At 42.1% G+C, this 26,086-nt stretch overlaps 1 protein-coding gene across 11 annotated transcripts in view; it reads left to right on the top strand.

The window, feature by feature from the left end:
- The window catches only part of foxp4 (forkhead box P4), a 136,882-nt gene that overhangs the window by 51,635 nt on the left and 59,161 nt on the right, over window positions 1-26,086 (top strand). For all 11 annotated transcript variants that reach the window (XM_088640479.1, XM_088640481.1, XM_088640486.1 and 8 more), the window contains one exon: window positions 16,203-16,292. In XM_088640479.1, coding sequence (XP_088496605.1) covers window positions 16,203-16,292 — 90 coding nt within the window. The remainder of the gene's footprint in view (window positions 1-16,202; window positions 16,293-26,086) is intronic.

Here is a 26,086-nt window from a genome sequence, read left to right as displayed (position 1 = left end):
TTGGTTTTACTTTGCCTTTTATCAATGAAAACCTTTTACGTTTTGGGGTTCTTGGTGCACTTGGCAGCTCTGTTTTCTTAAGTTCAGGTGCCTGCCTCTGTGTAAACTGCGGTCACAGGATTTGCGAGTGCCTGTACTGCCAGCTTTGTTTCGCGACAGTGTATCCCTGGTGTGAAACGAGAGACTGTGCCAGAGGCCTCCTCACTGCTGTCTCCTGTTTTTTGACGGGTTTTGCTTGCAAAGCTGTGCAAGTAGGGGCCCATGACCACTTCAGGCCTCTGTGCATGCCTTCAAAAATTAGATGCATGGTGAATATGGGATAATAAATTAGAAGCTTCCTTCAGCAGATTCAGAGCGATAAGACAGTATAGTTTCGTGCTAGTAAGAATAGCTATAGATCCATGAATGTAAATATTTGGTCGTTTTACAATGTTTCTTTTAATGAATTAGTTGCACTGTTTATAAGATGGCATAGTTCTGTGCCAGTCAACATGGAAGTATATCCTGTGATGTCACAACAGATTTGGTAGTTTTAATTTTTTTGACAAATGAGTTAAGCTGATGGACTGTTTCCCCCATGTTATGATTTTTACTGCTTTTAATTGTTCTCAAAAGCCTCCCAGGAAGCCAGATTCTTTCACAAACAATAGATTGAAATAGCTAAGGAGGCTGTGAAGCATTCTTGGGAAGATTTACTAAGTGTAATTTATTACGCTTAAACCCCTATAGCTTGCAGAGTGGCAAAAGGCGGTGTTCCAGCATAGCTTGGAGATTTGGTCACCGAAGCAGCACTGTGATGTACATAGCTGACTACAGTCTTAGGTCACCCTAATCTGGATTCTACATTATTGAGTCTCCAGAGTTTGCTGACGATAAACTTGTGCAAAGACAATCATCTTGTCTTAAATTGGTGGTTTTGGACAGTTGTAACACTTTTCTGGTCGTCTTCTTTGGTTTGGACTTACCCAAAAAGGCTATTTGCTAGAAATCTTTATGGACATCCTTTCTTACAGTGCATGTGCTGAAGATAGACTTCAGAATATCAGACTGATTTTTGTTTTCCTCAAACATACAAACTAGCAGAGTTCAAAAGACACCCCTCCACATCTCTTTCCAGTTTGACCCCCTTCCCCCCAAGTCTTCGTTCTTTGTTTATTGTCTCTCCTTTTCTTCTTGTGTCTCCGGGATCTTTCACCTGGAAGCTGTTGTATACCGATAGTGGTTAAACACCCTGCCAAGAATTGCTCAAGCATAAAAAACATTCAGCTCCTCTTCACAAACTCAAGTTGTCAGAACACAAAGCCGTTTCTCCCTGAGCCCCTCGGGAGCCCTGGAGAAATCACAGACATCTCAAGACGTCAAAGCCGGAGTCTTTACCAAACAAACAGAAGCCGCGCAGAAATCCGCAGCTGAGAGGGAGGGAGGGAGAGAGAGAGAAAGTGTAACGCTGAGACGTGTCAGAAAAGGGCGCCTGGGCCCCATGAGGAATGTTTCTCGTCTGCTTCACACCCCTAAGACCAGCAAACCCTTTGGTTGCAAAAAAAAAGAAAGGAGAGGAAAAAAAACTAATAGTGCACACTAGTGGAACGCTAATAGAATTTTATCCCCTCGCTGCAGAAAGCCAGGGTTTCAGCCACCTTCATTTTTTGCTCTATGTCCTTCACTTTGGAGCTTCTCACTTTGTCTGCTGACCAGGGCTGCCTTTCTTGGAGAAAAAGCAGCAGTCTGGCCTCCCCAACACATGCACATGCGCATACACACTCACTCTTTACATTCTGTTCTCCCGGGCCTTTAAAAGCTCAAAGGATAGTATCAGAGTTGTTGAAAAGAGTAGGGCCACGGGGTGTGGATCACAGTGAGCATTGGCAGGTTGCAGATATATCAGGGCGTGACCTGCCAGTGGGTGCTTGACAGGTACAAGGTGAATCTACACGTGGTTTACAGCGGACACTGAGCCACTGGATTTAGGTGCATCCTGTTTCGGTTCCAGGAAACAGACACCATTTTGCAGCCAGTTAGCAGGTTGTCCCCTTCCTCACACCAATGACTGAAATAATTGATATGTTATGTATGCAGAGAAACTGGTGGACAAATCATGGTTTTGAAACACTGCCTCATTCCCTATGAGAAGTGCTGTCTTTTCACCACAGAACAGGACCTTGGCCACTTGCTAAGATATCTTCTTGCAACTGAATTGTTATTTATACTTAAAATCTATACAGTGTCAAGAATATAAGAACAGTTACAAATGAGAGGAAGCCTATTCACCACATCTAGCCTATTTGGGGGATAGTAGCTAATTCGTCCACGGAAAATTTATTTCAGGTGATTCTGCCTCAACACTTTGTTTTCAGATGCATTCGCACTAGGGATAACTTAATAATAACTTGGAATAATAGTTTATATACGATGGAGGTAGTTATGGGGCTGCTTCCTTGAACTTCCTTAGTGGGAAAATGTTGGGATTCTTAGTGTGCCGTTAAGTGTTTAGTGGCCATTAAATGGCAGCTCCTTCATCTGTCATTTAGCAATCAGTGATGTACTCTTAATGCATATGTACTTGTGTGGAAAATGCATCCTTATCATGGCAGAATTATGTTACAGTTTGTTACTACTGTAAAGAAAGCATCTTAAATAGTTATATCTGATTTAGACTCAATACTGCACAGCTGGTTTGCTTGAAAATAAATTGTTTTACATGAAGGAGAAGACCCAATTCATCTACTACTGATGTGCTGTCATTCTGTAGCAGCAGTCTCATGACAGGTAGAGAAGTGTAACATTGCTTTAGTTGAATTAAAGAGGTAGTTTAAGGAGCACAGACAGGATTATAGCCAGGACATTAGGATAACACCGCTACTCATGCAGAAAGTTACCAGGGATGTTCAGTGATCAAATAGTCAAGACTTTAGTTTACAATTTTATCTAAAGGATGCAACGTTCTAACTGTATATATATAAAACTGTCTAGACTGCCTAATAGGTTGCCCAGGACGCTATATGAAATGTTAAGTAGGGTTAAAAATGGTGCAAAAAGCATTCCACAGTCAGCAGATGGGATATAGTTGGCCTCTCTTTGGCCTCATTAAGTGTGTGAAATAGCCTTGTACCAAGCAGTCAATGAGCAGTAATAGGTATATCATGTCCTAATGTGAAATGAAGCTCATTTGACCAATTGCCGGTGACCACTGTCTCACCCGGGAGCTGCCGAGAGGCTGAAGTAACACCGCTGTTTGGTGCTGGTAGGGGGGATTGTAGGAGCGCAGGCCTGTTCCTTTTAATGTTAACTTTTATTTCATTTGAAAAGGGATTACTGCATCTTTCCTCTGAAAGCTTAAAGCTAACGAACAAAAGATGGGGACTTGGGTTTCAGCCTGGGTATGATATCCCATTTAGACAGGGAAGGTGATGGGCCAAGCATGTAGAAACCATTAGTAACATCCAGTAAATCTGACACAGTCGGTCCATTGAAAGGTGTCATTGCTTAAAAGCATTCCAAGATTTAATTGTGCACAGTTACATTGTAACAGGGGTCGCGGGAGGGGAAAGGTCAAGCAGGGTCGGGGGGGTGGGGTGGGGGTTGCCTAGCATCTAGGAACTCCCACAGCTGTTACCGTGGTGATACAAAGGGACCTCCAGTGCACTTACTTCCTGCAGCCCTCTTGAAAAAGCCTGGGTTCTCTTTCTGCTGAGCACTTCTGAGCTTAACTTCTGGAATGAAAAAGAAAGAAAACTCTTGGAGAGCACAAACAGAAAAAAAGCAAATTTATCTTTCACAAGGGACTTAAATCTCAGTGTGTAATTTCTGAACGTATAAAGTGTCACTGCGGATTTGAAAACACATTGCATTTAATTTAATGTACTTTAATGTAAAGCTCTGACTGTATTGATGAAACTTGATGTAACTATTGAATGCTTTGTTTAAGCACATCAAATATTGGAAACCAAGACTAATGTGAACTGTCCTCATGTGTATGAAAGACACCTTAACAGCAGGGTAAAGCTTCATATTACACACTAATATGTGTATATGTGTGCTGTATAGAAATGCAGCATAAAACGTAATGCTTTTCACATGTGGTCTCTGATACGCCATATTCTTTATTTAATGATTTTTTCACACATCAAGTCCTAATTCTGGAATGTTGGAATGTCATATTTATGAGCAGGTTATAAAAATAATTTATGGCTTTTTCCAAGGGAAACCTTTGAGAAAGCAACAGTGAGCCCAGGGTATTGTCTAGCTATGTGGGTATTGGTTTTCGGCACTTCTTGGTGTACAGTCATTTTAGAAACAAAGGGGTCACTAATTGAAATCATATTTTCACTCAGAACTGAGCCGACATTCTCGCCTCCCCTTTCCCCTCCTCTTCCTCTGACCAGACCATTTCCTTTCCGGGTCAGGAATGTCTGTAGCCGAAGGGGAACTCCTGTCAGCCTGCCTTAAGGGAGGCACAGCTTTTACGTTCATGATATCATGTAGCTTCCTCAGTTGAGCTCCAACCCTATTAGAAGGTCTGTCACATTAATAGTACTTTTTTTTTCATTTCATCGCAAGGCTCTAGGAATCACAAAGTGAAGGTATATCTGTGTCTGAGATGTATTGTATTGTTTGAAGTCCAGGGTTCCCCTTAATGAAGTTAGCTGCAGCAGTGTTTGTATACTCTCCTATCTGTTTGGAATATGGCTTCAGGCCCTCCCTGGATAGTTGATTCCTGTGGGACTGGCATAGAAAAGTATTCAGGGCTGATTCTCTTGAGTAAGCTACAGGCCTCGGTGAGTCTCTTCTCATCTCCATGGCAGCAGTGGGTAACCTCTAGTCCCCTGGCCACTAGCAGCACTTTCAGCCATCAGACCTATAAACATGAAATGTTAACCGTTCTTTCTCTTTTAAGTTTAGTTTGGATGCACCTGATAACCCTCCCAAGACATTTTGGGCCCCCTGAGCCATTTAGCTCTGCTAGAACAATGCTGAGCTCATGACTTCGGGGAAACTGTGTGGTTACCTTCACCGAATGATCAGGGACTAAAGATAAGGCCAAAGGGCTGCTCAGGCCTGTAGCTTACTGGTCGTTAGTTATCTTTGTCTCGTATGCACCACAGTAGGTGGGAGATAAAGCATATACTCATGTGTTGTATACAGAAGTTGATAACTGTCTTAAACTGCAAAAAAATACATAAAAAATCAATTAAACTAAGGTGTTTACTAATGAGCTTGTCTGAGGCTTGCTAACAGATGTGACATCGGGAAGGTTGAAGGTCCTTTACTGAGAGTGAATAGTAGTTGTGGAAGAAGGCTGTTGGAAGATTTCAGTGCTGCCCCCAGTATCCAGTGTACATGTGGTGGCTCCTCTATGTGGTCAGAGGGTACAAGGACATGTTTGTTAGACAGCATAGCCTGCCTGTTAAAGTCCAGAGACTCCTTCAAGGGCAAAGACGAAAACACTCCTCATGGCCTCCGCAGTTCGGGCCTCATAACACTGAGAAGGTACTTTTCTAAAAGCTTTCGATCAGCAAGCAGCCAGCTTGCAGAAACACTAAATAGTTTTAAATAGATGGACAGTTTCGTAATTTATTGGCCTGCATTTCTTTTAATGACAGACATAGTCATAAAAAAAGGTGTGATGACTTTTCCGAAAGATATAATTTCACTGTGCAGGGATAGAAGCAGTGACCTGGTAGTGCTCTCTGTAATCATTAAAAAAAGTCCTCACCCTGGGCAGCAGGAAGAAGAGTAACTCATTTACAGCTGATGGACTTTGTGGGCCTGCAAGAGAGAAAGGGGTCTCGTGGTCGTAGACTGAGCTCATTTCCTATTGGACGCTGTCCACAGAAGGAACTGGATGCCATAATTGACACTAATTGACATGTGTTTTAGCTGCCTCAGCTCTTGTGAAGGAAAAAAAAAGACAGGAAAGGAGATGACATAAAAGCTTTGGTCAGATTCTGCTGCAAAGAGCAGGCCCAAGATTGAAACTACTTTTGACTAGGCATTAAAGCCAGCAGGCACTGTGTTTGTCACCATGGCCCGTGCACTACTTGTGCCAGAGGACCCTCTTGGTTTCCCTTAGCATTGTCTTGGGACACTTCATTCACTGCTTCAAAACACACCACCAAAATATTCAAATATGTGCCTTGCCACACTCAAAGTTGTTGTCCTGGAAACCGGGGAGGGTGAGAGGCTCCTAACAATGGAACCAGATTCCCTTTTAAGTGTTGCTAATTAGCTTGCCTGCACATTCTCTTTGTGTTTTGGCTTCTTAAAAGGAGATTAAAGTCAACCAAGAGAAACGTTAGGGGAACAGAGAATGAAATGTGATTTTTTTGTGTGTTTTTTAAATTATGAAACTGAAATAATGAGAAGCTTAGTTTGATCCTTCTTAGGTACCATAGATGATATCTTAAGATAGAAGATGACTGCAGTCCTGTCTCCTGTCCTGTGAACTTGTGCTGCTTTAAATGCATTGTCGCCCCAACATTTGGAAAGAAAAGAGCGTGTCCACCACAAAGGCCTTTGGCAAACTTTACCTTGTTGGTTTTCTTAAGTTTGAAAATTCCCGATGGTCCCCCTGCGTCCAGAAGGAGTGTTGAAATTTCAGTGGTGAAGGGGTACAGTAACAAACATTTGCAGTCGGTGAGAGCGATACCTCCTTAAGAAAACTATTTCATGTCAGGTGTTGCAATAGGGTGTGCATAGAGGATGGCTGTTTAAGTCATATTTCTTCCTGTTAGATTTTATACTCATCTAATTAAAATAAAAGCCCTTTCAAATCCCTCCAGACTTGGCAACTTCAGAACAGTTTTAACAATACCCACCTCAGACTTGTGTCCTGACTTTTTTTCTCAATGTGTTCATCTTAACTTCCTTTAAGCCGCAGCCAGGTGTGAGCTCTTTGAACCACAAACAAAAAACATTGAGCTTTAAAACAACAGGGAAAAGACACATGCATTTTCAAGTGATTCATATAAAGTGTTCCAATGGTTTCTTCTGTTTAAACTATATTTTTGGCAGCAACTGCTTGCATGTTTTATTATTTATATTTATAATTATTATTTATCATTTTTATTATTATTGAAGAAAGGGTTTAGTGCCATATGTTCACTTTTATGTCAACTTTTACTTTGCCAGTGGTGAAGAACAGCATAAACAGCATGCTGGTAAGGATGAGTGATATTGTCTGTAACCTGAAATGTGATTTATAGAGTGAATTCAGTATTGGACTAAAATATCAACGGGGGTTAGGTTTAGAAAGATCGCATGTCTTTTGAAAGCTGCGCCTAAGCTCTTGAACAAAATTAATCCCCACTGCATCCAGCATACCCCTCAGTTTTTTCATTCATTACCTAACTGAAAATGGCATTTATTCTCGGCTTTCACGTCCCCATCTAGTGTTACAGTTTTAGAGCTTTTTTCTACAGGTTTTAATTTCCAGTGTTCATCATTGGTAAACTTGTTTTGTTTTAGCAGATTTTTAGAACTTCTTGAGTGGTGGGGTTTTCTTTTCTGGGTATTTTTCTTTGCTTGAGTATAAGAAATGTTTTCCCTGACTTCTGCTAACATACCCTGTAGTGTCTCAGTATGTCATCTTAACCTAAAGTATACAGAGCAGGCTGAAAGTACATGACTATGCTAGTTTTAATGCCAGACATGGACCCCTTTTCCTTTTCCCCAGAGAGCTGAGTCAGCTGGTTAATTACTGAGCAGAGAGCAGATCAGCCCCAATGCAGATTCTCAACCTGTGCTTTCTGTCAGGTTCTATATGAAATCAAACAAGACGCTTCCTGTTTGCTCACAGGGTGAGGGTGATGTGGGCGTATTCTTGCACTACAGCTCTACAGGGCTAGTGGGACATGATTCCCATTGGGAATGGTTTGAAGGACACACGGATACAGTTTCCCTTTTCTCAGAGTCCCAGCCTGACGGGAGGGAAAGACCTTCAATCAGAGATCAACAAGCGCTTGAACAATCACCAAGAGCTTCTCTTGCCACATCGCCAAAGGTTCTCTTGTCAAATCCTTGACAAGAGTTCGAAGAGATGAGATTTATTTTTTAATATTTTTTTTTACAAATCAGATTCTTCTCGGAGCAATAGTGAACTATTAAAAATGTGATGTGGTGGGTGATGTCTTCCAGCCCCCCAAGGGCATGCTATGGTTGGAGAGGGGTCTTTGCTTCCGCGAGACATTTTTCTGAAATTGTGAGTCAAAACTGACTGTTAAAGGTGCTATAGAAAAAAGGTAGAAGAGGTCTGTCCTACAGACTCCCAAAACAACATTTGCATTCTTTTCCCAAAAATGTAATTTTGCTGTTATGTTCTTTCTTTCATGAAGAAGAAAACCTGCCCAGCTCTGTCAGTGGTTCAATTCTAAGAATAAAGAGCAGGTGACAGAAAAACAGCCCAGTTGTTTATGACTGTGGCTTAGGAAAATTGGCTTTAAGAGTGGAATTTATCCAATTTTCTGGCAAAGCCAATTGTTTCTTATTAGTCCACATTGAATAAGAGGTCCTTTTCAAATTTTAAATTGTAACTTTTTTTAACTCCAGAAAGAAAGAAAAAATGGAAATATTGAAATTTTATATCACTGGCCTAACAACCACTTCTGTTAATTCATATTAGTAATGTTGCACTAGCTTTAAATTTCAGTTCACAGCTCTTATTAAAAAAGCGTGAGAGACAGAGTGATAATGGGGGAGCATTTGACCACTTCAGTTAAATTTCCAATTTCCAAGTTAAGCACAAGTGAAATTAAGATGGAAAAGTACACCTTAGTGCGCTGTTAATAACCACAGGGTCGGAAAACTATGAAGTTTGCCACCCACACAAACATCATTGGAAGTGGAGCATGAGTTGCTTGTGGCAGCCTCGCAGTTTTAACACTGGGCCTTCCCTGCCTGCAATACAATGTAGTACAGGGTGGAAATCAGGCCTAAGAGGCTGCCCCATACCAGCCATTTTATGAAATAACACCCCCGTGTGGCCAGGATTCCTTGTAGCCAGGGGGTGGACTTGGTCGGTGTCTCTGGGCATACAGTGTTGCCAGAGAAAGCTATATCACTCATCCAAGCAGGTGCGGCCTCCACTGTGGGCTCTGTGGGCCTTGGAGTGTGAAAACCAGCTGAAGGCCTGAAGGCTTTGGAGGACGTGCTGGCTGTCCTGCTGGTAGGAATGGAAAAGCTATGATTGGTGTTGGCGATTAAAAAATTTAGTGTGACAAAAATTATTAGCAGTTGGTAATTTTAAAATTAAATCTCCTTGTTGCTCTTTAATGGCTAACAGTGTAGAAAAGAAAAATGTTTAACTGTGGTGGGGCACAGACCATAGGCCCCCTTTGTGTTTCTTCTTGCACTACCTGGTAGCTGAAAGTTCTTCTGAATACGCCTGGTTTGTTTCTAGAAAATCTAGATTTCTTCAGGAAATCAAGATAAAGACAGAAACAGTTAAACAACTCTGAAATATGTAGCTGCTTGTTACCATCACTTGAAGAATGAGTCCAGAACTGATGTTTCTTTACTTTTTCATCCATTTTCTCTGTGGTGCATCTTGTGTGCCTCAATACTGCAGTGCGATTGTGTCTCCCTGAGCATCAGCAAGGAGGTACAGAAGCCCCAAGTGCACAGCTGTCAGTTTGTCTCCCCCGGTAGACCAGATCTGTCCCTGCAGTTCAGTGTGACAGCCAGCCTCCAAACATCGTAAGACTTGTAGTTGCCCTGTATTAAAGCAGGGTTTTCTCAAGGCCTCTTTTTTAAACATAAATTGGTGTCATAGCCTTTGGGGAATAAAAGAAGTCCCCAGATTTATAAGCAATTCATTTTAAACATTAATCTCCGTCAGATTTTTTACATATTCTAAATATGTTGATAATGTTGAGTGTACAGGCCTGTACTAATTTGTCAGGTTTTCCGAAACAATTTCAGGAAGGTGTTTGCTGCGTTTTGCTGTTTTTCCCTGAGAGTGTTTTTTTTCAAAGGTTTGTTTTTGTTTCATGGTTAACAATGTACATCTGGAAAGAGGCACTGTAAGGGCTTGTGGCAAGTTTGAAACAGGTCCCTTTTGTGAAAAAGTGGGATGTAAGAAGTAAAATGGTCATAGTTTTTCAAACATTACAGCATATTTTGAAGTTTTTTTTATTTTTTATTACTTTGGCAAGGACAGCTCCCTTTTTCCAATTTTATTGGCTAAAAGTGATTCCAGAGTGGCCTGCTTCAGCGTTTTATACTTTTGAGCTCCACTGTAGACTTTTATATTGCGGAAACATTACATTAAAATTATGAAATATTTTTTTGTGTGTGTGTGTGTTGGGGGCTGTTGGCAAAGTCAAAACGCAAAGCTTGTTAGTCTTTTTTTAATTCAAGGAAGAATAATTTGAAAAATATATAAAAGTCTGGAGTGGGCCTAAGAAACAGGGAAGGAAGAGCTAAATTGGAAACAGCTCTGGCACAGCAAAAATATAAATCTGGTCAAAAGTGGAGTTTATTTCAAACCCACCGTGAAATTGGCCTTCATTCTATGGGAATGTGATGCTAATAAGACCAGGAGATGAAGCTGTGATGAACAGCCACGTTGCCAGAGACTGCGAACCAAAGTCCTTCCAAAAATCCTGAGTGAAAACCAACAGCCCCTGCCTGTCTGCTGCTTAGAGGCCTAGCACAATGAGATTAATTAAAACAGAATCTCCCTTGCTATTGTTACAAAAAGAAACAATTAGAACTCAAGTTTTCTTTATCATAGCATGCACCCCCGATGTCTGTTTCTATATCAGTTTAGAAAACAGTTGATCAAAAAAACTTCCAGTGGTTCTTCTATTCTGAAAATGTCACTAGTTCATCTGTCTCTTTGCTGTACATGGAGGTTCTGAAGAGCAGAGCCAACTATTGTAAAAGTTCTCCCCTAGGTGTAGTGTCCTGTATGTTAAAAGTATCGGTTCCATCAGTGTTAATAATAGCTCTACTGTATTATGGCTTCCCAAAATCCAGGCTTGGATACAGTAAAGTCCTACATCTTAGCCAAAGAATATCAGCACCTTATAGTGCAATTATTTAAGTTTTTTACAGCCTTGTTCTTTGCGTGAAAGTCATTTGAGTTCCTCCAGAATCATTGTTCAGAGTAGTGATGTAACACAAAATAAAAAAGATACATAGCAAAATAAATTCAAATTTGAAAAAATGAAACATCCACTGTGCTAAATGTGACTTCAGTTTGCCTTATTTATAAAAGCTGTTGTTACTCTGATGTTACTCTGAAGGTGTCGCATAAGGTGATTACAAAGTTTCTTTTTGACAAGGGGGGTATCAGGTAGCTCTTTGATGCCTTGGGCTGGATTTCTTGTAAATCTAGGTGCTGTTGTGCCAAATCCCCCAGATGACTGACATTTTGGATGTATGCTTTTGTATTTCTCCTGTCAAGTTAGTAACTGTATGTAGGTAAACCAAAAACCATTCTATTATTTAGAATATTTTTTAGGAAAAATATCTGTTACAGGTACACAGGTTTAAATCCCTAGGCCTGAGGGATCATATATTGAACTTCATAAAACAAAAACTAAGTCTCCTGTAATGTTGCTCTTTTTCTTCAAGGTTCAGTACCACCAGTTAAAAGTTTTTCTCTTGCACTCCTGAAACAACATATACAGGGATAGTTCTGCAGATCACTGAAGTGTAGCAAGAAGCTTTGTTCCTCCTTGTCTTTGGAAAGACAGAAAGACAAGACAGTGGGTGGAAAAAAGAACAGGGACTGTCATTGCTAAAGCATCATAAAGACAGAGCTCCATAGATGGAGTCACCCCAGCCCCCATTACCTCAACGTCTTCGCAGCATGGTCCTGTCCATAATGATGGTATGACCAGGCCACAAAGTGACTGGTGTCCAGCCAGTCCTCTTGAGAGAGCAGAGGTCCTTGGTGGAGTGCAGAAATCAAGTGTTCGGGGATGGGTTCCTTCAGAGGTTGCTGACATTTTCAATTGACCTTTGTATCTAAGAAATGGCAGTGTTACTGATGCCTGACCAGAGTAGCCCTGCCTGCTTTTATTGTCCTGATTTTTTCCCCCATGAATAAATCAGAACCATTTTTCCCTTTTCAGAGTGTATATTTTATTAGTGAGCACTTGACAGAAATCCATATGTTTGTGTTTGTGGTCCAGGAGATAAATGAATGGATCAAAGAGAAAATCCATAGCTTTTCCTCTTTAACTTATAAAGGCAGCACAGGTCTTGATAAACAGGCTATTATTATGGCAATATGTGTTTGCCACCTTTGTGAATCAAAGTTGTACAGAACTACCTTTATTGTATGTAGTTTTTTTTCACGTAACAGCTTTTAAAGTGCTTTCAAGTAAAATATTCATGTGTTATAATGACAGACATCGAAAGATTAGGATTTGTTTTATTTTGAAGAAATGTAAAAAGAAGGAAAACTAAAAAACTACACTGTATCCAAATGCCAGGCCACAGCAGCAATCCCTTGGTGTCTTATATTAAAGGAAATTATAAATTACCAAGAATCGAGTCTGTGTCTCTAGCAGTGTCTCTAGCAGGTGGCTTTTTCCAGTGTGATCCCAGATATTTTTTGCCATGTTATGGGTGGAGATCTGTGACCACTCTAAAGTGATCCCCAGAGGCACTGAGAAGGTCACATCAGGTCAAATTCCACAGAAGCCCAGATGGAGAACTTCAGAGTGCTCTTCCCTGACCCGAGCTGCGGCAGTAGCTCTCTCTCAGCCTGCTGTGATGGCCAAACAAGAATGGTGTCTGTGGGGCCTTTGGACTTGTGTGGTTTAGTTCATGAGTTCATGTGTGGGAAAACTGGAGGGATCTGTTCTGATACGAGAGTTCCATGCCGAGGGCTTGGAGTCTCTTGAAATCTGCAACCTGTTTTCCGTATGCACCCCCGCCAACTCCCCCACCCTTCTGTATCTTTGTTGTTGAACCAGATCTGTAGCCATATGTTGCTTTTTTCCATCCCCACAGACAGTTGGTGTCAATATAGCAGAAGTGTGGGGGCGACCAATCTCTGTAACCAGACTCCCTTTGACCTCTTTCCTCCAGAGTTTCTTCAAAGACGGCCCACAGTCCATTGTCAGTTTTATTTTTCTGGGGGGGAAACTACGGTTTTCAGTATCCACAGTAGTCCCCTGTCAGTGCAGATTTGCCATTACAGCATATGGTGCCCACCTGTCTGCTGTTCTGAGCTGGACCAGGCTGCAACCTCAACACCACCCCTCCAGCTAAAAATGCCTTTTCATTGCTTCATAATCAGCCACCATTAGAGCTGCGGTGCCTAATAAATCCACTGTGTCCCTGGTCTATAGTAGGTTTATAACACAAATTCTAAAGAATCATTCTCCTGGGCTTATGATTGCAGTTGGATCTATGAATGAAGGAGTCAAAGGAGAACCTCTGAGGTTATTGTGCTGTCAACAGGTTTCTTAAAAAGCAGCCCCACACACATTTTCACCAAGAACGGTTCTTAGATGTTGCTACTGTTCTGTGCTGGGCATGAGAAGATAAATTTACCCTTTTTTCTTAATGGATCTTGTACTGAAACTCATTCCTTCCTTCATTCCCCCACCTACGCTTTCCCCTGCGCCAGCCTTCTCGAAGAAAAACTGTACGTCAGCCATTTTTCTAACACAAGCTTTGAAACCTCAATGCAGAGAAGGAGCAACCCCCCCTCCACCCCCAGCTTTCCAACCTTATGAATTAAAAAATGCACTGTTATTAAAGGCAATGTCAGGAGTGTTGATTTACAGACACACTGATGACAAGTGCGGAGAACTCACACACTGCGCGCCGGCCGCCAAGCTGGGCTCTGACCTCCTCGACCTCCCTTCCCCTTTCTCCCTGCCTGCTCCGCTCTGTAATAAAACCTGTCTAACACACCAGCACAATGGCCCCGTTGTTCAGCGCTGGCTACAGCATTCATGATGATTTCTTTAAAGGTGCAGCACACTCTAATAAATACCACCACGGGGTGACCATATGATGCTAATTTTCCTTAAGGGGTAAATTGGGAGATGGCGAGTGAATGACATGTTCCCTTTAGTTATTTGCCTTGATTGGAACTTTGTGGAGACATATAGGTTATAAACTGACTGTGCACATGCCTGTTTACCATGAATGTGCTGAGGTACTGTGGCAGCACGTGTTGTCCCAGTTGTAGAAGTTCTGATCTGTTAGAGAACCTGTGTGGTTTAAGGGTTCATGGTTGAGTTCTGTTCTGCTCCACTGACACTGGGTAGGCACCCCAAACCATTTAATTCTCCAGGAAACAAGGCCAGAGGTCCTCTAAGATTACCTCTGCGTAACCTACATACTGGTGTGCCACAGAAAGTAGCCATAGTTTAAAGCTGAACCTTCAGTTATCCCTAAAGCAGTGGGGAAATAGCTTTCCATAAACTCACCCCTCACTAGTGGTTAGAACTGCGCTTTTTAAGGTAGATTTTTTTTTCTCTTGGTTTGTTCCTTATTCATGATGTCTATATTAGAATGATCGTCATACCTGCAGTGTTTGAAGTTATTTAGTGCAATTTAAATAAAAGGTGTTCCGTCGCATTAATAGTAGTATTTATTTTGCCCATAAAAGGGATTTTAATAAAGCAGTAATCAGTGCTGTAATTTATACAGAATTGTCCCTTATTGCTAACAGACATGGCTGATGCACGCTGCGCGGAGTACGCCAGTAATTCACACCATATGGTGAGATGGGTCTCGGAGTTTGGCTGGAGGCGATTGTGGTCGGTTTAAGTTATGTATTCCACAACTGGTTTTGGACTTGTATGGCAGCGAGAGGAAGAGAGAGGGTGAGGGGGTTGGGGGGTGGTGGACATGCAGGTTGGTGGTGGACTTTTTTAATGCGCTCAGCAAAAGCAGCAAGTGTTTCAGCTGGTTTTCATCATTTCGGCAAGGAATTTCACTGCATACGCCCCAGTTTCCCTTTTGAAAGAGCAGGAGGTGGGCTTTTACAGTGTCACCGCATCATTTGTTAAGGGGCCTCGAGCTCTTCGAGCTGGGGACCCTAACAATTCTAAACTGGTTTGAATCCTTGTAAGAAACATTGTTTCAAATCTGTTTTTTATGAAAGTTTTATCTGTGATTTTATGCTAGGGCTGCTTTCACATCCTTGTGGCTAGTTGAAACCCATTGGCCCTTTGTTGGTTGAAATGTTTAGCACCTTATGTTTCGTTTTTTAAGAATAACTCACTTGCACCTTGTTGTGTGGTATTTACAAGCAGAAGAGGATTCATTGCAGTGGACAGTTGCCTTTATTAATGTTTCTAAGCAGGCATATGAGGACATGAATCAATAATTTATATTGTGCTCTCAAAACATGGGTGGCTTGAACAAGCCTTCTTAATCCAGTTTGTTTTTTCCAAAGGCTAAAACCACTAACAGCCATTGTCAAAGTGTTGTTTTGCAATATTTGTGGTGCAGTTTTTTTCTTTGTTGGCTTTAATGTCAGTTTTCTAAGGGGCTTCTTCTCATAATCAATATTTACATTGTAACTTGATAACTTGCTGCTTCTCATAGTTCAGGAAGCAAATGTGTGTCCTGGTGGAGTTTTTATAAACCACCTCACAGTTCACATTGATTTATTAGGTCTTGTGTTTTGTTACGAAAAGCATGTTTTTTCTGCTGGGCCAAGGCCCTGCGCTTGGACTGAAGTATGTTAAACAAAAACAGGAGCCTGGAATGCCCGGTCAACAAAGTTTTCAAAATGTTTTTATTTCAAACATTCACAGTAGTCCGGATTTATAATTTTGAAAAAGTATCCCTTTGTTAGTTGTACAGTATGCATGGGAAGTTAAAGCCTGGTAGCTGAGGAGGTAAGGGGCTCTTTCATAATATTTAGCAACCTGCAATATTCATGAGATTGATTTAGGATGTTGTCATTCAAAAACTGCTTATTTTGGAAAAATGTGGATGGTTCCACTTGGTTCACTGTTTTGCTTGTGAGTTTGTGGGGGGAAGACCGGAGTGGGGTGGGGTTTGGGGCTCAAAAGAGACAGGCAGGAGGTGCCTATTCACTGTAGTCCCCTTGTGCTATAATGCTGTAATGGTTGTGGTTTTTGGCAACATGCTGTAAAAGGATTGGTCCAAGAAAGATTTTAAGGAATTCGGACCTTTCCCAATTAAGTGCCATTCCTGATTCTTTAACTGGGAAGTCCTACTCATGGTCTCCATTTTCTTCCCTTTTCCTTTCTTTCCAGGCCCTTCAAGCGGCACGGCAGTTTCTTCTCCAGCAGGCAACTGGACTGAATTCTCCCAGCAGCAACGAGGCGAAACAGCCGCCTGTGCAGGTGAGATCGGCAATGTTGTCCAAGCAGCTCCCATCCCAAAGAGCCCTCTTGTCTGATTCAACAAGACAGTGTCTTCTCTCCGAAACACAGACTCTTTGATTTCGGTTATCTTTATCAGCTTGTTGAGCTAGTCTTCTGCTGTCTGGTGTCAAGCATAGTTCCTGCCCTCCCTTCATTAAAACCCTTTAATTTCTGTGGCAGCAAACACTGCGTACTCGTATCTTAGAAAAAACAAAAGTCAGCCTCTTTCTGAACTGATTAAAGGTATACCTTGTCTTTTTAAAAATGTTTTCATTCATGACTAAAAACGTAAGAACAGTTGTTTAGATATTTTTTCGGCTGTAGTCTTATGTAGTGATGAAGCACTGCAGGATAGAAAAAATACACAGGAAATGAATGAGTGCATTTCAGTTTCACTCTACCACCAAGACAATTGTAGTTTCTTTCGTTGCTTCACAGCTACAATTCCGGTTACTGAAAATTTGTCCTTAAACCCTCGAAGGATAGGTTTTATATATTGCTCCATTATGGGTACTGCCTTAATTTAATTTTAGAAAATTCTACAACTTTGCCCATTTAATTTTAAGGGCTGCCCTCAGTCTGTCAAAACTAGTTTCCATCTCCGACCGTGTTGAGAGGTAATGGAGACGTGAATGTACTTCTTTGTGTACTGAAGGCCCCACAGCCTCTTAAAGCCACACAATTCTCCATCAGGCCTGAGGTTTACTGGAGAGCTGGATTCCTCATTTTTTTGGTGAGGACCCCACCCCCTGCTCCGAGTCAAGGGACTCTCCACAGACCTGTTTGAAAAGTAGCCTGGCTGGGAAACCCATGTGCATGACACACAAGCGCACACAATCCATCAACTTCTGAACTGCTGCCCACACGCAACTCCCTGTTTTAAAACAGGGAAGAGCCTGAGCACTAGCCAGTAAGTGTAAAATTTCACAAGCCCAAAAAAAGACATGAAAAAAGGGCATCGCTGTTGCTGGCTACTCGGAGTCCAATGGCTGCGCTGGAAGAACACGTTAAATGCTTCTGCAAATAAGCACCACTTCCTTGAGAAAAATAATTTGCACAAACATATTAGAACTCATCAAGGCACCAGGGGCAGACCTATTCAAGGAATGTGACTAGGCACAAAAGTCCCTTTTCTCCAATTCTCTGCTTGCAAGGAGAGCTATACACTGATGTTTATCAGCAGGTTAATGATTATAGTTTCACTGTAGTGAGAAAACAAAAAAAAATAGACTGAAGTAGAGGATCACAGAAACCTGAAAGGTCTTCACAGTATTATTAAGTTCTTATTGGATGAAACACATCAGCTGTATTTGCAATCATTTTAATTCATGGATTAAATTACTTTTATGATGAGCTCTTTTTGGTTATGGGCTCAATTTGTCTTTTTCTTTCATCAGAGTATTGTATCTGCTTTTTTATAGTTTTTTTTCTGCATCTTGTGTCTAGTACTTTTCATGTCTGAAAATCCCTTTCAAGTTTGCAAAACTTTTTAAATCCTTCCCAGATAATGTCTGTTGGTAGCCTGTTGTGTTCTGTGTGAGGAATAATAAAAAATACTAATACTAATACTACTGGCATATACTAATAATACTGGCACTGTGTTATTCCAGCCCAACATATGTGTTCAGGATTCATTAATAATAAAAGACTTGAGCAGGGCTACCTTCTTTCCACCTGTACCTGTACCCTGGTTGAGTCAAAAAGACAGCTTGAAGAGAACAGAGCTCAATCCCTGTGTAGTTTGATGGAAAAGGGGTGAATCAAACATTACATTTTTTAAGAGGATACGGCAGAAATCCGGCATTGACATCCTCACATTTTTTATGTCAACCCACCTCGTCGTTCAGAGTGTAGTTTCGTCAGTCATCGTGTTCTTAATGCACTGGAGTGTGCATGGAGAAAAAAAGCAGTGTAGCTCTAGTGAGTTTTTTTATAATTCTGATGTCTCCAGTTTCAGGCGCTCTATTGTGTGCCAACTGGAGAAGAGAAGAAGAGAAGGGGGAAAATTCCTGAGTTTTTATAATCATCAATAATAAACGGGAGAATGTGGGCTGACAGTTTAAATGGCCGTGTTGAGAGGTTTTCCCTTTAGGGTAATTAACATTATCAAGGAACAGCAGGTTACCTCGTTAGTGCCACGTTCATTTAATTAACAAACCACACTAATTAGATTGAACTCTGGGCTGGAGGTTTCTTCGACAGGCTTGTCAAGCAAAAAAGAAGGGGGATCTTTTTTTTAAAAAAAGTTGCAAAATCCCCTTGCATTTCTTTTTTGACGGAATGCAGGGTGTAAATGCAGTATTGTTATGGTCCTTCCTGAGCAATACACATAAAAAAGGTTTATTTTCAAAAATCTGTGCCAGAGTATTAGGGCGTAACTGGCAGGTTTTAACCCAGTCAATAAAGGATAATGATGGTATTAGAGAAGGTTAGCCTAGAGCGAGCACAGCCCTCTGTTTTCTGGTTAACATGCGCTGCTTTCAGATTGGGACCTGTTTTTTTTAATGTGGTGTCAGCAAAAAAAAATCCAGACGTTTCCTGCCAATCAGCGATGTTACAATTATGGGTGTAGGTCACTGGAAGCTCGCAGTCGGGTTATGCCTTCTGAGCTCATCTGTGACTTCAGACGCTGCAATCACAGAATCCCTGCCCTGATGAAAGGTGTTCATTGCAGTCTTTAGCTTTCCTGAGTGTAATGCTGGAGATCACACAGAGAGCTGCTCAGGAGAAAAGGTTTCTTTTCAGGTTTCTAGAACTTTTTCCAGTCATGTAGCTGGATCGCGCCTCCTCTCCTCTTTTGTAACCCTTTCTGCGTTAAGTACGCTGGAACAGGGCATATCTGTGCTGGATGATGCTTCAGAAAAAGATGCTTTTCCCACAGTGGGTAGTTTTTCATGCAGTGAAGTTCAATGAAAACGCTTTCCGCCGAGCCGTCCCCAGCCCTGCCTTCTAAAAGCGTAGCTCATCTGTTTGAACTCGAAGCCTCTCTGGTTGGAGGAATTTGCTGGGAAAACGAGCAGCATGCCTGGACTTCACACCCAGGCAGTGCATGGCGGACCCAGCATGCTAATGAGGTAACGGAAAGAGTCTCCTCCTTTGTAGTGTCAGAGTGCTCATCCATAGCCCTGGGGCAACCTTTCCTGCTGGCTCTTGCTAGCTTCCCCCACCTCTGTTCTTCATCCCTGGGTTTGGGCAGCTCAGGATCTGAATTCACCACTGGTTTCTTTTCTTTCTTTGGCTGAATAGTCCAACTTTTGTGAAGAACTGGCTTTGTCACTGTTTTTGTTTTTACTTTTACATTTCTTTTACTGTTTTTTTTTGTGGATTGATACTTCAGCTTTTGTAAAGCTCTGGACTAGTCACTGTAGTTTTTAATTTAAAAAAAAAGTAAAGCAAACACATAAACAGCTTATCAGACTTAAGCACTTAACAGTGGGAACAATGGTAAAACTTAGAGAAGGAGAACGTATGAAAGGTTACAATTGGGAGGCGGCCCATCTGGCTTGTTTAGAGCCTCATGGAGGAGAACGTGAGGAAACCAGCTGGGACTTTCTAAAACGCAAACAAATGGAAAAACAAACGTTTACCTTGAATGCCCTTTTCTTTTTCCCCTGTAAAGGGAAAAATAACGGAATGCTAGGATTGATGCAAGGTTGTGTTTGGCATTGGCGTTGGCTATTAGGTTTGGTATTTTATTTTAAGCTCAGGCTTTTTTTAAAAAAAAGACTAAAAATGGCATAAAACTGAAGAGCACTTTCAATTTCTCTTAAACAGTGCCTTGAGGAATGTCACTTGTATTGTAATGGTAACTGGGTTCAAGTCTGTGCTTCTGATAGCAGGAAAATGTGTACAGCTCTTAGAATAAATCATTGCTTTACTGTCAGCACAAGGTACCTGCACGTAGAGTGGTCTCCAGTTGAACGGCGGCTATTTTTTTAAGTGGCCCTTGTTTTTTTGAAAAGCTTTTTGTTTTGTTTATTTTTTTAAAAAGGCCTTCATTTTATTAGTGGAGCACCTTTTTAAAACTGTAATACTAGCAGTTCATCCAGGGTCACATTTTATATGCTACTGGAAAATAGCGCTTCTACTGCTGGGTCTGCCAGAGACGGATCGGCAGACAGGCGGGCAGCTGGAGAGCTCCTGGTCCCGAGTGGCTGCAGTCGCTCAGTGTCAGCAGGGCTTTGTCTGTTCTGTGCGTCGCCGTACAGCAAATGCATTCTTCTTCCTGCGCTCCTCCTCCTTACATTCTGTGTTGGAGAGGCTTTCAGAAATGCAAATGAGGCCAAACACATAATGAAATCTTTCGGAGGCCATTAATTAGGTTCTTCCTCGTTCAGCGGTGGCAGTCCTAGGCGCCCCCCCTCGCCAAGCAGCCCTGAGCGTTGGCAGTGATGGAGACGTGGGCTGTGCTTGTGGTGGCTCATCCTTAACCGCAGTCTATTCTCCAATGGATGCCAACTTGTTGAAAACCTAGGATTTCCTGGCCCTAGAGCTACAGCAAATCCTGCAGCAAGCTAGATAGCTCTGAGTGATGACACACGACTGCCACACCAAAGCCTCTCTGTAGCTAGATAGACCCAAGAAAGTTTCCGTACACTAATGGGGGTTCCCTCCTGGAAGCTGTTTTTCATTTTGACCATGATTTCCATTGGCATAATGACTACAGTATTGCCTTGTTCTGTAAAATGAGTTCTCAACTAGGGGGACTCCTCTTTTAAGAAACCTAAATAAAAACATAAAATGAACTGAAATCTGCCGTTGTTCTTAATTTGGTGCTGTTTGGTGTGAAACAATTTGAAAGCCCAATTTCGGGTGAAACACACTGTCAGAGCAGATCCACTGGTGATCTCCCATGCACTTAGAATTGGGGGTTTTAGGGGACAGCCGCCACCCTCATCTGGAGAGTGGGGCCTCACAGGGATTCCCAAAGCCTCTCTGAAGAACCCAAAAAATTCAGACTGGGCAGGCTTTATCTTCACCATCCTGTTTAACCCTCCGATTCGAGCCGAACTTGCTTGAAGTAGCTTGACAGCACAGGTTTTTTTAGCAGCCAAAGGGAAGCCGTCCTCAACCGCGTAGCACAGGCTGCCAGTTTCCTTGTGGGCACACTTAACCCAGGCGTGATGCTCTGTCACACATCACCCCGGGGACAGCCCTACCACGCGCTCTCGTTCTCGCTCTCTCGCTGCTTCTTTTCTCTCTGCGGTTCATGTGATGAAGGGTTTAGGATGACAGGAGTCGGTGCTCTTATTGCCGCAAGTGAATGGCGAACGTGGAATTATCCCACCCTCTGAATAACCACATTTAACTGGGCCAGCGCGACCACAGATCCCTGTGGCTCAGCCCATCCTCGGGCTAGCTGTGCAATTACGGAGAGTTGCTCTGCTGTACTGAGGATGGGCACACGTGTGTGTGGGTGCATTTGTGAATATGTGTGTCTATATACTTTTCACAACATGCTTAGTGGATGTCCCATAAGTCGTTTGGGGGTGAGGTTGGAGTGAGTGTCTGTGGTTGTGGATATTCCCCTCAATGGTACGCCAGTGACCTTTGAACTCTCACACACTTTTTGTGCAGTTATGGGGCGCACCCAATGTTCCTTCTGTAGCTTGAAAGAAAAAAAAAACTGTCCTTTCTTCATGTATTATTGAGGTTCCTTATTTAATAAAAAAAAATGAAAGGACTCATTAGAGACATGCTAATTAGGTTCCCTTTTTCTTAATGGAGAGCCCAGATATTACTGCTGCTTTGTGTTTAAACAGTATAGCCTTAGAATGAGCTGAAGAAGGTCTGTGTCTGTGGAGTGGCTCTTTGGCTTTCTCTTAAAGTGGGCCGTTCCCCAGCTTGCTGTCGCTGAACAGTGAGTCCAGGTAGTTGTCTTCCCTGCCACAGCTGCCCAATGCCCATGTCTGCCCCGCACACATGTGCAGTTCAAGGCAGAGAACTCAATTGCTACCCTGGGTGGCTACATCACCGGATCGCTTGAATTACTCCAGGACCCATCAGCTTTGTCTTATTGATTTTCCTTTTGCTACAGTCTTCACTTATTTTAGTCAGAGTCAAGAAACTAGAGCTATACAGGCAATGTTTGTATCTGACTGTGTGTGTGATGTTGTTAATTTTAGCCTGAAGTGGAGTGCCTTTAGCGTGGAGTGTTAAGATAATTACTGATCCTGGGTTAACACTCGCATGAGATTACAGGTGAGGTCTGCAAGTTCAGTGAACTGTCTGACATGCAGACTTTTTCAATGGTTAGGATCAAGCTGAATGTTTCTAGATGCAGAAAATTAAAAGCTGTTGACTCCTTTCTTTATATCCAGAGTTCCTCTCCTAAATCCAGTCTGTCTTTTAGTAATCACTTTGTTTTGTTCACTGACTAAAAATGCAGTGTATGCACTTTCTTCTTTTTTTTGGATAGTGTGGGGGGGCAGGAGGGGTCCCTATGTGGAAGAGGAAAAAGTGAGAGAAGTGGGGAAAAAAACAGTGAAATCTGTGTCTGTGGCTGGTCTCAGAGTTTAGGTCCAAGCAGCGAAGTGTGAAACTCTATTTTTTGATTTGAAACATGAGTGAAATGTGTAATGAAGGTGGGTCGATAATAGGCTTTTATATTTCCCCGGTAAAGTAATCTCTGTTATGTTGCTCTGGAAATTTGTTGTCATTTTTATTCTGGAGCAGTGGGGCGTTAGATGAAGTGCCTGGGGGGGGGGGGAGGGATTTTCCACTTGAACTTGCGCTACCCAGGGCATTCTCACGACGCGAGCTTTTCATTTGTCTGGACGCTGTCAAGAAGCAGTCCCTCAGCGGAGCGCCGGACAAGGCTCAGTACTCACTGAAAATCACCAAGTGACAGCACAAAAGCCCGCTTCTCTAACAGCGGGGCTGTATTTTATTACTGCGCTGGAGTTTGGTTACCTTTCTCTTCGGGAGAGTAAAACAAAAAGCTTTAACTGTCAAGAGCTGAGCGGCCCAGGAGAGAGAGGAGGCACATGCGGGGACTGCCGCTGCCGTTTCCGAGCGCCTCCTGCACTGTATGCACACGGCTTCTCTGAGCTTTAAACCACGCTGGGCACATTCCCGGCCCGAGCACTTCATTCGTCCGCACACCTGAAGTCCACGGAGTAACTCCTTCCTGAGGAATCGGGCATTTTCTGGGGTACTCTGGAGATTTGAAAATGTTTAAACACCTCATCAGTAAGCATTTAACTCTGAACAAAACTGTTTTTCTTTTTCTTTAAAGAAAACTGCAGCGAGAAATGGAAATGCACAGTTTAGATGAGAGGCTTATTTTGGGAGGCTGTTGTTCATAAGAAGATTCTAGTAGAGTCTCCCCTGCTCTCTGACTAAGTGTTCAGGGGCTGGATAACTGCTGGACCTTCTGTGCTCTCTGTCCCTAGAGGATGGCTATAAGTGTGAGAAAAACAAGTCATTCTGTTGGTCAGTGGAGCACAATGTCTGTGAACTCAGTTACCCACCCCGTTTCTCTGTCCACTCTTTCTGTTAACTGGAGATTCTCCAATTGCTGGCAAAATGGTGCCCATGAAACTGCAGTGTTGTAACAGATCAGTGCATTTTTGAAGAGTAAAAAAAGCTGATACTGTAGGTCATCCTAAAATCAGATGGGAGAAGAAGGATAAGCAGGTCTCTTACAGACATTAACTGTAGACACTAGGGTGTCCTTACCTTTTTCATTTCTGACTGATGTCGTATTTTTCGAATTTCTCTCCCTACCTACAGTGTGCTTAGAAACCAGAATGTGCTGTTCATTTTATAGATCACTTCTGGTTTACTGTAGTGTTAGCTGTCTGCTCAACTACAAGCTCTGGGATGTCCAGATTGCTCTGTTTCTATCAGGCACATTATCTTGATTTCATGTTTCTTTGACCCTGCCTTTGGACTGCATGTCCAGACAAGATGTTACTTCTCTAGGCTTTAAGAATGAAAAAAAATATACACAATGCATACTAATGAATTATTGTTGTGCTGAGTGTGGAATGTGCTAAGCGGACTTTTGGACCTTACAGTTGGGCAAGTCTGTGTGATGTGAGGTAGCGTTTAGATTTCCCCAGCGAAGTGAATAATGCTTTTTGACAGGGATAAACAGCCCGGCAGTGCTGTCCCCAACGTGTGGCGGAGAAGAGATGTGATCGCCTGTTTGAGCATTCCTTGTCATTTTTTCAATTATCTGCCCCGTTCTCTCAGCCACTCCAGCGCAGGCGACTGAGATTTGAGATTTGTCGGAAGAAGACAGATCATTTAGATAAAGGCTCTGCTTGCGTTTTGATTACAGGTTTCCAGCCCCACCCTGTAACATCAAGCACAGCCCGTTAGTTTCCAGCCCATGGAGGGAGACTAATAAAAATGCTCATTTTGTAAGCCAGGATATGTTCATGATGCAGCGTTGTCCTATTAAATTAATTGAAGACTTGGCATTGTATTGGACTTCAGAAATCCAGGCTGTATATACATAAAATATTGATTTTGAAAGGTTTCAAGCTTAAGTATACTTCAAAGTGGGTTCCAGTACCAAAATTTCATAACTTAAAAAATGTTTTTACTGTCATTATTAATGTTATGTTAATATTATTAATATGATTGGTCTGTTTTTCCGTGTTTGATTTGATTTTCATGACCTAAATTAAGGACTTTGTTTTTACTTTTCAAATACTCAAACCCTTTCGGCCCTTTTCTTATTGTCTGATTAAAAAAAAAATCTTTTCCCTTTTTCTTCTCCAGCTTCAGAGACCAGGAATATTGCATCTCTCTGACAATAGAACCCTTTTAAGAAGTCCCCAGCCCCAATTATTTCCTTAGGAAAATGATCTTTGCGTCTGTTCAAAGTTTTGTTCCATATTTTTTCATGTGCTCTAGCTTCAGGGTTTCTTTTCCTTTCCTTTCTGTGCGCGTGCACACTGCGGCACCGAATGTGATAATTACCCAGTGATATGGAATGCCAGAGAAACCTCCAGAGATTGACGATGTATTAATCATCCATTTATTTAAATACCATAATTTAGTGCGTAGCTCATTACTGGTAGTCTGACCTTCGGAAAAGGGAAGGACCTCTCGTTCCTTTCGTATTCTTGACATGATTGCACTCAGTATGAAAAGGCCGGTTTCAGTGTGCGCTGAAACGCGCTGGCAAAAAAGACCTGTCCAAAAAAGATCTGAACTGGCGGAATTAAAGACAGGATTGGAATGGTTGACTAAGCAGGGGAAGGGGTTGCCATGCTGGAGCAGTGCAGTAATGCTGTGGACGTCCTTTAGGTGTTGGCACCGGCTGTGCGAGTTGGCACATTGTAATAGCTTTAACTAGTTTGTAGAAGAGGATGGAGGCAGGTCCCCCATATAAAGCAAGTTATAGTCAGTGTAAAATTCAAAAGATGTTTGTGTAAATAACGCTTTGCTCTCCGTCTTCATCGCTGGGAAGATCACTCTTAGAAGTTTGCAGGCATCCTGACCTGCCCACCACCCCTCTCCCAATATGTGCAGGCGCTGGGTGTCTGAGCTCAAAAGGCAGGACAAGCCAGGAAGTACACTCATTACGTCCTTCATAAATGCACCTCCTTGTTTCGGAGAACAAACGCTTCTTTATTAGAGTCTGTGGATGTTTTCAAACTGGCATAATTTTTTTAACAATAATCCTTAGTGCGTGAAGGAATTATTAACAGAATACTTTTTGTGCTCTCGTAGAATCCCATTTGAGATTTTAACCCGCAGACCACCTCAGGATTTAATAATTAAGTATGATGAATCATTTCGCTCCTGGTACGTGA

The sequence above is a fragment of the Lepisosteus platostomus genome, chromosome 7 (genome assembly GCF_059453375.1).
Source record: "Lepisosteus platostomus isolate fLepPlt1 chromosome 7, fLepPlt1.hap1, whole genome shotgun sequence".
In the NCBI taxonomy this organism is placed as follows: domain Eukaryota; kingdom Metazoa; phylum Chordata; class Actinopteri; order Semionotiformes; family Lepisosteidae; genus Lepisosteus; species Lepisosteus platostomus.
Note: the sequence above shows the minus strand (reverse complement) of the source record. Positions and strands in the feature narration are given on the sequence as shown.